Genomic DNA, 15,521 nt, shown 5'->3' on the forward strand with positions numbered 1-15,521 from the left:
TTCACCTCAGACATGCTCGATGGTGCCAACAACACTGCTGACCCCATCAAGATGCTTGCCGCTTGAGATAAAGACGTGCAACTCAGTAGCTCTTGAAGCTCTTCTATTTTGTATGCTTCTGTAATGACAAAAACGATGAGAAGATGGTATAAGATGCATCTCTGAAATATCACCAAATAAATTTTGCACCCAATCTGTAGTACTAGATGTCTGCTTTTTATCTAAGAAGAGTAAGCGAATTAGTCATTTCTACAAATTCAAAGGACTGGGCGTCCATGGATGTTTCCAAACTTCAAAGAACCCAGAACTCATTAGACTATTATTAATGCAGCCTTCATAGAGCCAAAACCAAACACTGGATCAATGTTGAAAGACAAGAAGCACATCCAGAACAGGTGACATTTAGATCAGAATGATATAGAAAACCAGCACACAGTTACTTGAGATACCCACTTTGCATCCTTGCTTGAAGGAATTAGATTATTCAGACCTGGCTATGATCTTGGATTGTCAAACTGACCGAAGTACTTCCCCGTGATTGTGATGAGAATGTTCAACATTGCAGCCTCATCATCTGGTTCTGATTTTCGGGCCAGGAGGCTTGAGCATTTGCGAAGCAAGCACCTCAGAGCAGCACTTGTCTCCGCACCGAGTGGAACATCCACTGCCACACACAGCGCAAACAACCATAGGCAGTCATCTCTAGACAATATGCTTGCACTCTCAAGCATGCTAATATAATTCCTTAGTGTTGCAGCTCGTGAAACAGCATCCATGCCTCGAATTACAGACACTGTTGGGATACACTTTGGCTGCTCTGCACGGTCAGTCTGTTTGCAATAGTTGTCACTACTTTTTCGGGCAGAAACTTGGTCAGAAGAATTTTCTAACAATGAAAAAGCCTGAAATATATCAGCAAAAGGAAATCATAGCATCAGTTCCTATGGAAATTAAGTTAGATAAGGATCTCAGACAATGGATACCTACTTTATCTAATTTCAAGATTATGATGTTCACACGTTAAGTTCAATGGATTTATTTACGTGCGGATGGAACTTTCAGGGCCGTAACATGAAATTCAGCAGTCGCATGGTGTGTATTATTTTTGGATGACTAGATGAAAGCCATCTTTAGATGTGTCAGGAGCACCGGGCATCTTTAGTCAGACCAAGCTATAATGGGTTAAAAGTATCTAGTCAATCGGGAATGCAATTACTTTATTTTTAAGGAGTCACAAGTTAGTTTAAAGGCTAAGATTGATACATCTAAAAATGGTTAAGAATTTAAAATAGAATTTAAAGGGTTTAAGTCAAGATATGCCATACCATATCGAACCGGACGGTACAGAACGTACCGTACCATACCAGTTCGGTACCGATACACAGTGCGGAGGGTGTACTAACATTCGGTATGCCGAACCGGCCCCATCCTGGACGTACCGATATAGTAAGGGTGGCACCGGTACAGAGCCTTGATATTGAGATGGCATACCTTAGTCTAAGTCATAGCTACATACGTAAGATTGAAGTCATCACTAAGAGATGGACGATAGTTTGATATGAACTGCAATTTGTTTTCACATTTATTCCTTTTGATTTGTTGCCCCCATTGAAGTTTATGCTTACATTTGGGCTTTTCTAGGCCTGGTAATTCAACCTATGATAGTAAATTGGATCAAATATATCTTTCTACTCTTCTTAAGAAGGATAAACAATGAAATTTCACTCTTTTGTAAATTACATCATATATCGGTATCATTGGAAAATACAAGAAGTATGGAATTGTGCTTTCCACTAGAATCTTGATAGATGTAGCATGTGATCAGAAGCCTCAAAAACATGACAGGTCAAAATGCCTTGGACAACAGTATAGCCAGATTGGACAGATGGATCAGTGATATATAGCTGCAACTTAGGGGATGTTTGAAATCTTGTGGTTGAAGTTGCAATAGCTGATTTATAAAGAAGCCCATTTTTTTCTGTTTGAAGAGTTTGGAAAAAATATGAGTATATCTTTGATAGATATTCTGTAGGAACACCTTGCAAGCAGATGCTAGGTTAGAGCACTTGACATATATGGAGATGAAGGTGTTTTGGACGAAGAAGTTGGCATCAAAGCCACCAGTGGCCAGGGACTGAACACCCATGGGGGAGTGGGTGGCCATATAGGCCTTGAGGAGAGCGGAGAAACTGACGGAGTGGGGTGGGTGGCGAGCTAGAGGCAGCATATTGGTGTAAAGGCAGAGAGGATGGATGGTGGTAGAGGAGGAGGTGGACTAGAGGAGGGCAATGTCGTGGATGAGGATGGATCAAGGGAAGGGGTTGGGGTGGGGGACCTAGGCTAAGATAAGGAGCTAGCAAGGGTGGTTGGGGATGCAGCAGTCAGCAACGTGGCGGAAGCAGGCAACGAGGAAGCTATAGCGGTGAAGTTCAAGGTGGGCAAGGCGGCTGTGGACCTTCTGGAGGTGGCAGGGGCTGGTAGCAACGTTAAGGGCGGCGGCAAGAGGGGACTCGAGAGTGGGGTGGGAGAGGAGAGGGGAAGGAGAGGAAGAAGAGAGGTTGGGAAGAGGTCTGGCGAGGCATGATTAGGGAGATCCGGCAGGAGGCGAGGTTGGGATGGGACATCGAAGAGGTAGGAGACGATGACATGGGGAGAGGTTCTAAGGTTTTGATCGAGATGGAAGAGAGAGAATCATTTTTAAAAAAGTTTAGATACCCACTCTAGCAGCTACAACTCATCCCGCAATCATTTTAACCACGAATTATCCTATGCAAGGTACTCTTACATTGCAGCTAAACATGTAACTTTAATTACTGTGCAATTTGAGTTATAAGAATCCAAACAAGCGGGCTGGCTCACACCTGCAACTTGAGTTACGTGTGGCTCCACTTACAGGACTTCAAAAAGCCCGTTAAAGAACTTATGACTCTTATCAAGGAAGATTCATGGCCTGCTCCTAATAAAAATAATAACAATGAGAATTTTGAAATGGAGTGCACAACAAGTACTAATTCATCACTAATTGCAAGACTAACCAGATAGCATCCTAAAAGCACATCCAACCACTTGTTGACAATGGCAAGACAGCATGTAGACGATTGATGCTACTGGTCCCCAACTAATGGAAGGTATTCAAGATCAATGACCATGATAAAATACATGTAAGATCTGTTCAGCCACTCCAATAGTTTGGCTATTTTTCAATCGAACAAAAAGCACAAGAATGTGTGGCCGTCAAACAGAAGATCTAATAAAAACTCCTTTAGCATAATAAGATTATGATCAATTATGAACAATAGCTATATAAGCTTCTTAGATCATCTAGATCAATGCCTTTTAAGGTATACAAGCTTAACCTGTTTAACTTGATTCAACCCGTTGCAGGTTGGATTGGATTACTTGTTTCATAAAATAATCAGGTTCTCTAGATCTTTGACTCGTTCAATAAATAGGTCGGGTTCAAGTTGATAAGATTTTGACCTATCCTATATCCGACCCAACCCGTATCTAGTCCGACCTAACCCGATTGCCACTCCTAAACACGAGTAGCCTTGACACTTATCCTCAGCATTTTACAATGGTAATAGGCAAGCAATGATGAAGCAAACTCCTCAAGGCTGATAAACAAAAGCAGAGTTTTGACTACCTATGGGTTCAATGAATAAAGTCAAGGAGACATTCAATCAATAAGCATAACCACTAATTATCCCTTGAGCCACAACAAATTACAAAAAAAAAGAATGAGTTTGAATTAAATTTAGAAGTTCTATAGAGACATGTCCTATGATCAACTTTGAATTCTCCCTCAACTGGCTACATATTTCTGTGTCATAATAGAGCAACCTTACCATTGCGCCAAGGCACATCCTCTTATACATCTTTCACAAAAAACCTATTAAAATAAGATTTTCTTTTTTTCTAAGCCATAAGAAAAAATGAAGCACAATAAAATTTGTCCTCCACTTGATATATTCTCTAGTATTAGCAAACAATAGTTCAGCAATACAAAGTGATGGACAAAATATTTACCTGTCTTATCTCTGAAAAATTTGCAAGAAAAGCATCCTCCCAATCCTTCAATGGCAATAAGTTAAGTGGGCACTTTGCTATCTCTGGTATTTTGGGCATATATGGTGTTTGTTCACTGTTCACTTTACTCAAATTTAGCTTAGCTACTTTCACTTTTGGAATTTGAGCAGCTTCCCACCTATCCAGGCAACTTAAAATATTAGTGCATATACATAATAATAGTCTACACCAACAAAATTTTCTTCCTCTACAGATTATAAATCAAGCCAAAATGCAGTCATTCAGTAACAATATTTTTTCAGAATATAAAATAACATTTTCTTTCTTATTACCTTGATGACTAATGTAATATAAGTATGAGATAAACTGGACTAGGATTCACTGAATCTGGACGTGCACACTTTTGATCTTACTGGGGGAAACAATGGGCTTGTTCAGAGATAAATGGGTCAGATAAATTACACGTTAATATTTGCAAACAAATAAAGCTACTCAAGGCTATTTCGATATACCTTGTTTTCTTCTTTCTCAAAGAAAGCCTTTTTGTTTAACCAACAGCAGTCTAAATATTGTCAAGAGACATTACCTCATAGATCTTTATTTTTTTCTTTTTAAATATTTAAGACTACTTCAAGGAAGAAAAAACAATTAAAACTAAGAAATCTCGACATTGACCTAAAAGATACTCTTTGCTCTTTCATGCAGAAGAAAAAACTAAAGCACAGTTTAAGCAACCCATTCTTTTCTAACAAATCGTAGCAGCAACCTAATTCTTCCATTCGAAATGGATTTTTTTCTTGCAACCATGAAGGTATCCTTGACAGCTTAACATGGTATTTGCAATTTGCCACATAAAAGTACATATCGCTTGGATTAAAAGTAAGTTTTCCATTTGCCGATGGCATAGTATTTATGTAGTTCCAGACAAAACATCATCCTGTCATATAATTAATAAGACTTATTTCTTCATATTTTGTGATTCAAAACCTTGATAAATAATTCAATGATACCTAGTTGAACTTACCACACAGAGGATGGTCATGACGGTGGTAACACATTGAAGTTCGCTGTATTGACAAATGTACCAGGTCTAGGTCAACTACTATGCACAGTTCATTAACCAAGAAGTGGCCCTTAATCAGAATTATCAGCAAACTAGAATTCATAGAGACTGACCCTATTTAGTTAGGACAAGGATCTTTAATATGGCATATCATGTAATTATTTTTATTCTATGCAAAATCTGATTGGATTAAATTACTAAATTTGAAGTGGACAACCCACAAAGAAATAATCTAATATCAGCATATGCTATCGAGTCATTATTCTCTTACATGTCTTTCCTTGAAATCAAAGCACAATTTTAGTATCATTTGGAATTTCAACTCTACATTTAAGTTTTCCAAACATAGACAAAAAACAATATTATACCAACCTGCCTGATTATTCTTTCCATTCTTAAGCTCTCAATTACGAGTCACCACACACTAGTTGCTTAAATCCCACTACTTCTATTTGTCTAATTGCCAATTTTTCCTACTTTAGTCAAGCACACCTCCCATGCCATCATCTCCAACTCACCATGATTCAGTGTTCACCTTCATAGTTCACATGCAGTGAATAAAAATTGTCATTTCTCATAATTTACCTTCAATTTTGCTACTTCTATCTGTCCATCTAATTGCACATTTTTCCTATTTTAATCAATTGCATCTTTCATACCACCATCCTCAATTTACCATGATTCCCAAAGTTCATCTTCACACTTATACACCCAAATAAAAAAGACCACTTTTTTTCTCAATGAGATTGAGAATATTTTTTTTTAAAAAAAATTATGATATTCTTCCTTCCTCAAAATCTGTTTGATGCAAGAATCAAATTCAATAATAGCGGGTGTTGCAGTATGCAGTTTGACTCTCCACATGCCAACTACATTTAGGGTGCATTTGGGCACCGGTAGTTGGATTTAAGTGAAGTAAAACCTCCGCAGTTGGGCCTTTTCCAATGTTTGGATTGCTGTAAGTTAACCAAGCTCCTGTAAGTTAAATTGCATTTGGGGCCTTTTTACAATATTTTGTTTTACGGCTAAATTGGTGGTAAGACAAACTATGGCAACCAGAAAAGGCTTAGAGGCATCTTTATGATCGGTTTAAGTCCCACCAAAGGCAATGATTGGTGGAGACATAATTAATACTGCTTTAATAGTACAACCAAATATAGCTATTGATCTCCTTTATAGGCAAACAAAGATGAAATTTTATTTTACTACAACTGCGAACCATTGAACCGAATACTGGAAATGTAGTTGCAAATACAGCAACAACAACCATATGTAACCCCAACTACATGCATTTCCAAGCCATTGGTATCCATATGCACTCTTAGTTCAATATTCTCAATTTTAGAAGTGCATCGTTATGAAAATATATAGTAGGAATAAATTAAATTTCCAAAGTGGATTTCAAATATAAATCTTGGTCATATGGGCTTCAGAAAAGCAAATCGAGCGTACACTTCTCCTTTCTGCAATTTGAGAACTTTGAGGTTGAAAAAAAAAGTCCTATATTTTATTGGCCATGAAACTTCATTGATGGGCATAAGAGGATACTTAAAAAAGACTAAAAATCAACTACAAAAGCATTAAAGAAAGGATAAATTAAGAAATAAATATATTAGAGGAATTATAAGATCTACACAAATTAAGGACAAAGTGATCAAAAATCAATTGAGATGGTATGCACATGTACAACAAAGATCTTAGGAGACTTCTATAAGGAGAGGTACTTTAGTTTGTATTGAAGGTTGTAAGAAAAGAAAGGAGAGGAAGACCAAAATTAACATGGATGGAGATCGTAAGGATATGCAGAAACTCGAAATACGTTGGAGGCGGCCCTAATTGGCGAATAAGGATCCATAAAGCCGATCCCAGATAGTTGGGAAAAGGCTACACAAGTATGAAGCATAAAGGTCTAATATAACATGTCATATAGTAAGCTCAATTAATCTACAAGCTAATATATGAATTTACTGAACAGTTTCGGACCAAGCACATAGATAGGTACTAAGAGTACTTCTTTGTGAATCAGAAGATGACAGCTGGAGGTCTGAAAGAAGCATAAGGTGGCATTGTGGGTGTAGTTAATAATTAATCAATATAAAACATATGTATAAAAGAGCTCAGCTTCATGTTGAAGGGTCTAAAAGCAAAAGCAGAGGACTCTCGAGACCTAGATGGAAGCACTTGAAAAAGTGAAGATGGATTAGGTGACATTGGACACAATCTTTAATGGGCTATATTTGTGCAGGTAAATATGTTCTTTAATTTTTTTCTTTTCTTCTCCCTCTCTGTTACATTATATGTAATATGTCTAAGAGTACATATCAATCAGAAGATCCAGGAAAAGCAAGCATTTGCACCCAAAAAACACTGCAATTAGCTTAGATAGGGGATATGCAAATAAAAAATGAAACCACAAATGTTCACAAGGCTTTCTAAATTACAAGAAAGAAGTGACAGCTTCAACTGAAACAGTAGGTACCAGGATAAATCTATTTTGTTGAAGAAAAGATGCAAAAGGGAATAAAGGCAAATAATACCCACATAAAACTGTTAAACATCTGATATAAATGCCACTGGGAGAAAATAAAGGAAAACAGTAGGCTACCTGACACGTCTTAGATACTCAAAACCATCTAGTGGGGGGCCAGAGTCAAAATCAGGTTCTCCTTCAACCAAAAAAGCAGGTTTTTGAATGCTTTGGTACTCATCGCTGCTGCTGTCATCCTCATCAATGATATTTTCATATTCATCATGTAGGTCTTCTACAATTGTGCAATTCTCATTATCAAAATAAGTGTCACTGCAGACAAGATCAGCACTGTCAGGCAAATCTGAACCTTTTTCAGCATTCACTGCCAACAATTCTCCTGTAACATGCAGGAAAGCAGGGATTATGTTATATTTCTCTAACAAGACTGTGAAAGCTGATTATAAAGATATTCTTCTTTTATATAAAAATTATTTGCAGTAAGATTTTATTGAATTCCACTAGGTATGAACAGGCATCCATTTTTGGGGTAGTGGAGTCATTGAAATTTTGACTGTTGGATGAATGATAATAACCTTTTGTTCAAAGTTCAACCAAGGTTGGTTGGATGGACTATGGACAATCATATATCATGATAACACAAAAAGGTGTTCACTTGCATGTTGATTTGTCAAACAACATGCATCATGTCCAAAACATAATTATTGTATCACTTGCCACATAAGCTATTATCTCCCTGCACATCAAAACCCTGTCGTTTACAATGAGTATAATGCCAAATTGAATTTTGTTCTCCGCTTTTAGCCATCCTCCAATGCACATAAAGTTGCAGGTGTTTCTTGCTTTCATTGCAGACATTTCACCTGTGAACAGTCATAACAAAAGCCATCAAATTGACTTGATAGGACATGAGAACCAAATAGAAGGAATAACATCAGACTCGTCGAGGGAGGGCGAGACAGCAATTCCCTTAAATGTAAATATTATTTTATTTCTGAACATTTTTTCTTTTGATTCTATCAGTTGTTCTAAAGTTTAATATAGTATGACATTCTTCCAAAGATGGCTCTTAACAATATTCCAATACCGATGGTAAAAAACAAAAGAAAAAAAAATTATGGCATATTCAGAAGCTTTGTGCTTCAATCATGAAAATCATCAAATTAGCCTCCATCCTGAACTCAATCGGCAAAATCTTCGCTTGAGTCTCTCATAATACACTAAAAAGAAACCTTTTCTGGTGTAGGAGGATTCTTATTACTCATTAAAGAGTGTCTAGTAAAGATCTACAAACTTTCCTGAAACATCCTCAAATACCTCATTCACTTTCCACTTTTAGCCTTATATATTCTCCTTCAGCCATTAGCCATCTTTATGAAATACATCATTATTCAAATTTTTGGTCCTGAGATATAACAAAAATATTCTAGAATATTCTAGATATCCAATCCCTATTATTAATAACCAAACCAAAGTATTCTTACTTCTCCATTGTTCTTATCAAACCCACCATTAAATTATAAATCAAGAAAATGTAAGTGGACCTAACTAGTCAGGTGCTCTTTTAGCTTGGAAAATCAAACAATTACCTCATGAGAGTTAGTTGTGAATACAAATGACACAAATACTGCTGAACAATTTCAATAAAATCTTTCAATTTCTTATTTTACTATCGTAAACTCTATGTAATCCTCTATTCATAGAGTACATTCAATTTCTGTTATTCGTATTAACAGCTACTCTACGAGGAATGTTATTATGTGGTGTTAATGATTTAATAACTATCTTTGTTCTGCATTTATGTATTTCTTTCAAACCACCCAAGACCTTTCCTTTGAAGATAATTTGTCTCTCTTTAATCAACCCCTACAAACTAAGAAAGAACATTTTGAGGTTTAGAATGATTCTCCAACTTTTCTTGCAAGAGAGTCAAATATTAATCTACAAGCTTCCACTAAACTCTTCCTCTCCTCAAACACCTTACCGCCTCTAACACCCTCATTGTAATCTTTCTCTTTCAGCCATTAGCCAACTTATCCGAAATCAGCCTTTTTGAACTTTTGACCATGTTATCCCAGACCTTTCCCTCCAGACCATTTCCTCTTTCTTAAAACACTCTTTAATTCTTGTTCTACCCACTTCTTAACTCCCTTACACTCTTCAAAAAGAATCTGGGTTCTTCATATGAATTTATTGTATCTCATCTACCAATTTTAACCTTTTTAAATGTCCTCAGTCTCCAGAACGACATCCCATGTTCATTTTCCTAACAAAGCTAGGATGCATGTGTTGCTTCCATTGCCCAAGTCCATCCTACACCATTTTATATTCTTAGCATCAAGTTCAAAATGATCCCTCAAATTCTGTTGAGCCTAGAAGGTTCCGGCCCAGGACCATCCCCAACTAAGTCAAAAAAATTTGCCATTTGAACAAGAAATGGTCTCAAAAACTAAAATGACAAATTAAAGGGTGACAAGTCTCCCAAACACTGCAAAGAAGAATTCCATGCGTCAAGAAAATTTGGCATATGAACAAGAAATGGTTCAAACTAAATTGACTAATAAAAGGGTAACAAGTCTCCCAAAAACTGCAAAGAACTCAAAGACTCCTTGGCAACAAGCAATATTCTAGTAAATGCTCTGAGCAACTTTATCAAAAACAAAAAATCAACAACCTAGAGTTTCAGTGTTCTGTACAATTATAATCTTATGACACAAGGATTCCTCTAATTGAATCTACAACCAACCAGGAGCAATAAGCAATAATTCAACACATATACTCTTTTTTTGATTCACAATTTCCTACGCAAAGATAAATCTTAACCAAAATATTGAGTTAAAGAGTCTTCAACTAACTACAATTCTTAAAAGTTCTCATTAATGTTCACCATTTTACATATTCCAATATATCAATTTTGAAAAAAAAAACTAAGAGCTAAGGCCCTGTTTGGGGGAGCTGTTGGCAGTAGAGCTGTTGGAAGTAGAGCTGTTGGAAGTAGAGCTGTCTGAAGTAGAGCTGTTATAAAAAGCTGTTTGTTGTTTGGTAACTATATTTTTAAAGTGCTGTGGCACTTTAACATATGTTTGGTAAACAAACTGAGAAAGTACTTTTATATGACAAAATTACCATAAAGGACATTGCATAGTATTATACAATAGAGCATGATAAAACATAACATATATTAATACATAATATACGATATAGTATAATATTACTGTAATATAAAATATTATTATTATAATATAGTAATATGATATTGCATAGCATAGCATAATGGTAATATAATTATTAGTATTAATTAATTTCTCATAATATAACATAATATTAAATTATTTAAAATAACATATTAATGTATTATGATATAAGGTAATATAATATAATATGTATAGTATAATACAATAATAAAGGTATAAAATAATATATTATTAGTATAAATTAATTTTTCATAATATAACATAATATTAAATTATTTAACATTACATATTAATGTATTATGATATAATGTAATATAATAATATATTTATAGTATAATACAACAATAAATAACTATTTATCTGTTTAATAGATTATCTTTTTACTTAACTATTTGCAATGGCGACAAATTCACCGTACTTATCAATATCATAAGGATCAGATTATTTGCCACTCACTCATTATTTTTCTTTATATTTATTTATTTATACGTTCATTCGTATATATATTTTTATTTATGCATTTATTTATTTATTATTTTATCCATTGAAATATATTTATTTATTATCTTATTTATTTATTCATTCATTCATTCATTTATATAAATATTTATTTATGCATTTATTTATTTATTTATTTATTCTTTTCTTTTCTTTTCTTTTCTTTTATTTTATTTCCTTTTCTTCTTTTTTTCCTTTTCTTTTTTTCTTCTCTTCTTCTCCTTCCTTCCTTCGCCCCCTTCTCCGTTCTTCTCCTCCCGCGCACCCGGCAGCACCGGAAGGGGGCCAGGCCACGGCGGCCGCGGGAGGGGGCCGGGCCGTGGCCGGCGGCAGTCTCGGTGGCCGACGGCGCCGGAGGGGGTGCGGCCCTACGGCGGCGGGGGAGAGGGAGGGGGTACGGCGGCGGGGGAGAGGGAGGGGGTGCGGCACTGCAGCGGGGAGACACTGCAGCGGCGGGGGAGAGGGAGGGGGTGCGGCGGCGGGGGAGAGGGAGGGGGTGCGGCGGCGGCAGCGGCGAGGGAGAGGGAGGGGGTGCGGCGGCGGGGCACTGCAGCGGCGGGGAAGAGGGAGGGGGTGCGGCGGCGGGGGAGAGGGACGGGGTGCGGCGGCGGGGGAGAGGGAGGCACAGCAGCGGCAGCGGCGGCGGTGATGCGGGGGGGAGGGGTGGGGGTGCGGGTGGGTTGGGAGGTGGTTTGGGAGAGGAACAGGGCCGGGGGGAGGGGGGGCGGGTCGGTTGGGAGAGGAACAGGCGGTGAGGAACCTTTTTTTGGGGAGGAATTATTTTTTTACCTGGGGGTATTTTGGTCAAAAATACAGCTTTCCGAAAAAGCTGAAAACAGCATTTTCGGAAAGCTCCAAATTGGAGCTTCCTTCCAAAAGCTGTTTTCAGCTTCCCGCAAAAGCTAAAACAACTTTTCAAAAAATTTACCAAACACCATTTTTTAGCTAAAAGTACTTTTGGAGGGCCAGAAAGTGCTTTTTGGCCCTCCAAAAGCTCCCCCAAACAGGGCCTAAATCTATCAAGTTTGTGTTAATTACAAACCTACATGTTAACCTCTCAAGCTAGAAAAGGAGATAGAAACCAAATAATGAACAAGATATTATTGAGATTGGATGGAACAATAGAGTAAATGTTATTCACGGTTTGAAGCGGCATAGAAAATGGGAGCATGGTTTCGAAGTGGGTCCAGCATCATTATTAAGCTCCACGCTCCTAAGATTTTGACCCACTAGACATATCTGATACTTATGCAACAATGATATATTAAAATTCAGCATTAATAAATCTAGATGGCATATCTATGGGCATATAGCTCTTAGGTGGCAAGAAGCTTCCTGTATAGGATTCGTATGTGCTTAATAAACTCATTTCGCTCCCCATCTTAGATGTGCCTGATCTTTCTAATGCTCTCTTCACTAACCATTGCAACCCATGACACATCCAATCATTTAAGCTCAGTGAGGTTCCTAGATTTTCCTGTACGACTTGTCAAGTAAAAGAATGCTTAAAAGTTCTCAAGCTTATTATTTTGTACAATGATTCCCTCTCCTGCACTTCATACCAATCTTTCTCCAACTCTTTATCATGTAGCTATAATCTAATCATGGGTGGATGCTTAGAGATGACAAGATGCAAGGCTTTCAATATTCTCAAACCTATTGACAGGAGAATATTAATGAAAAAAAGGCAATAACGTTGCATAACAGTTAGAAACCAAAAGAAAGCAATTCTCTGGAGGTAAAAATGTCAGTGACTTCAAGAAATAATAAGATAGTTAATGGGGGCACCATTTAGTTTGAATGGTTAACTGAGTTTTTATTTTAGAGAAGATTGGGATGTTGCTCACATGGTTGCATTGGATGTGTGAGGACTCAGGCGACTGTGTTGAGTCTCACATTGGGTGTGCAATGGGAAAGTCTTGGGTACTTAAGTAGGGCTAAGGATCCCATAATAATCTTCTAACTAGCCCTTTCTGGTAAGGTCCTAGGTTATCATAAATGATAGCAGCGCCGACTCAGCCCATGGTCCACATGTGGCTAGGGGACATTGTAACATAGGCCTTTCTAGGACTGACCAAAAGCCGGGGCTTAAACGGGGCAGTGTGTGAGGACCTGCATGGGGAAAAGAATTAATCAGGGCATATAAATTCTTGAATTTCTACATCACAACCGCAGATGTGTCTGATTATTGCAAGTCATAAGTCGCAATTTGTGTTACCAAATCCTAAACTTAGAAGTGTGATAAATTCTATAAATCTTGAGGTGTTCCATCCCAAAGTTCTGAAAATTACATTAGAAGATAAACTTCTCTAAATACTAGCTAACCATTTCTCTTGAAAAACAAGAATACATCCAAGTGCAAGTAACAATGAATTATTTTCCAGTTAAACAAAATTTAAACCAATCTGTTAAATACTAGTAAGTCGAGAAAAGAACCAAAGATTCAATCTTTGTGGAGAAATTTCAAGAAAAACGATCGTACCCATGATCAGGGGCGTCTCCTTTTCCTTTTTCTTTCCTCCACGCTTCGTCTTCTGAGGATGCGATGCCCAAAGCCCATCATACTCTTGCGCAACAACAGAACCAAGCTTCTGATACACCTCCTTCCACTTCTGCCGCTGCTCTCCAGTCCCTACAAACCTCAGCGCCTCCATCTCGCTCCTCGAATACCTCCTCACCAACCCATTCCCCTTGTTTCCACAAACCGATTCAGAATTCACACCCCTCAATCCTACTTCCCCGTCCTTCTCCTCAATTTCCAAATCCTTCCTCATCCTTTTCGCCTCCACCCCCTCACCACCATTCCCCGTGGGTTCTGGCGGACGTTCTTGGGTCTCCAGAGATCCGTTTCTCGGCGCTTCCTCTCCATTCTCTCGGGCGTCTAGGGCAGAGCCCCGGCGGTCCTCAGGGGAATCCACCGAGTCTACGAGGCCCCTTAGGTCGTTATCCACCGTCAGTTCGGCGTTTCCGGCGAAGGAGACGGGGCAGAGTTCCACCGTCGGTGGGGCTTCTTCGATCGTAGCGGAGGCCCCGTCCTCGGCGAAGAGATCTTGGGCCATCGCCACCCGAAATTTCGGAAAGAGAGAGAGGGTTTAGAGTTTAAACCCTCTCCAGAAGCGAATATATGTCGGCAACCCCGGAAAACGATTTCCAGCGCGCACCTTCGTGGATAAATTTTTTTAAAAAAAAGGTCGTCAATTTTCCAGCAACCTACTCAAATTCTCATTCCTAAGTTATGTTTTTATAAATACTATTTATCCATAAGATATGAAGAAAATCTTATCCCGATAAATTATTTTCCAATCAATCAATAAAATAATCTTTTTTTATTTTATTACTAAAATATCTCTAACCTTAATGTAATAATGTTATATTATATTATACTATTATTATAGAATATATATTATATAACATATATATTATATACTACGTGATGCATGTTTTATATATAATATAATATTATTATCTATAACAATATTTAATATTATTATAAATATTACATATAAAAGATATTTTGAAAAATATGGATGGATCTTAACAACTTACCTAAAAAAATGGTAATGCAAAAAAATATAGATAATAGATTTTGGAGTCACTTTTTGATGTATAAAAGAATTTGGATAAATTATTTTCTTATCTAAATATTATCTTAGAAACACCAATCCAGAAAAATATAGATTCTTCGAGAAAAAAAAAATCCTCCTAATGAATGGATTCTTAAAGTATACGCATTTCTCAAAAAAAAAGAGAGGCAATTTTGCCAAAAAAAATCTACTTAAGGATCAATTTTGCAATTCAATCCAATTTTTCGTCCCAGTATGTAAGTTGTTAGGTATGTATATACTAGGAAGTATATATTATATTGTCTCGTAAGTGATAGTATATGGAAAATTGGAATGGCGGGTTCCATGGTAGTACACACAGTGTGCTCCGATTATGATTTTGGAAGTTCCACTATGGAACTAATACATATACTCGGCGGTTATTATATCGGTCCCAATGGTTTACTATCATCTCATCTTTTCTATTTATCTCTTTCGATACTACTGGCTCCATTATACTCATACTTTTCTAGCATAATTCCACAAATTCAGACAATCCAAGCAACCTAATGGCAATATTAGAACATAAGGTTGCCAGGACCCTAACAGGAGCCCAAAACCTAACCCACACAAAGGGGCTAGAGCTGATCATAGGCCGGTTTGAGGCCTAAACTATATTTATTTTTAATCAAACTTTGGGCTGGATT

At 37.3% G+C, this 15,521-nt stretch overlaps 1 protein-coding gene across 1 annotated transcript; it reads right to left on the bottom strand.

Moving 5' to 3' along the window:
• Positions 1-149: 149 nt before the first annotated feature.
• On the bottom strand, positions 150-14,384 carry LOC120113061. Its single transcript, XM_039133741.1, has 4 exons — positions 13,755-14,384; positions 7,698-7,959; positions 4,030-4,207; positions 150-902 (listed from the first exon to the last, which is right to left on the bottom strand). Exons 1-4 carry the CDS (start codon positions 14,329-14,331, stop codon positions 495-497), a joined length of 1,425 nt encoding a protein of 474 aa, XP_038989669.1. The 5' UTR covers positions 14,332-14,384; the 3' UTR covers positions 150-494.
• Between the last annotated feature and the right edge of the window lie 1,137 nt (positions 14,385-15,521).

The sequence above is a fragment of the Phoenix dactylifera genome, chromosome 14 (genome assembly GCF_009389715.1).
Source record: "Phoenix dactylifera cultivar Barhee BC4 chromosome 14, palm_55x_up_171113_PBpolish2nd_filt_p, whole genome shotgun sequence".
Classification (NCBI taxonomy): Eukaryota; Viridiplantae; Streptophyta; class Magnoliopsida; order Arecales; family Arecaceae; genus Phoenix; species Phoenix dactylifera.

Coding starts and splice junctions, on each gene's coding strand:
- LOC120113061 (XM_039133741.1), bottom strand. CDS start 14,331: ATGGCCCAAGATCTCTTCGCCGAGGACGGGGCCTCCGCTACGATCGAA. Junction 7,960..13,754: donor GGAGACGCCCCTGATCATGG/GTACGATCGTTT, acceptor TGCATGTTACAG/GAGAATTGTTGGCAGTGAAT. Junction 903..4,029: donor ATTTTTCAGAGATAAGACAG/GTAAATATTTTG, acceptor GATATATTTCAG/GCTTTTTCATTGTTAGAAAA.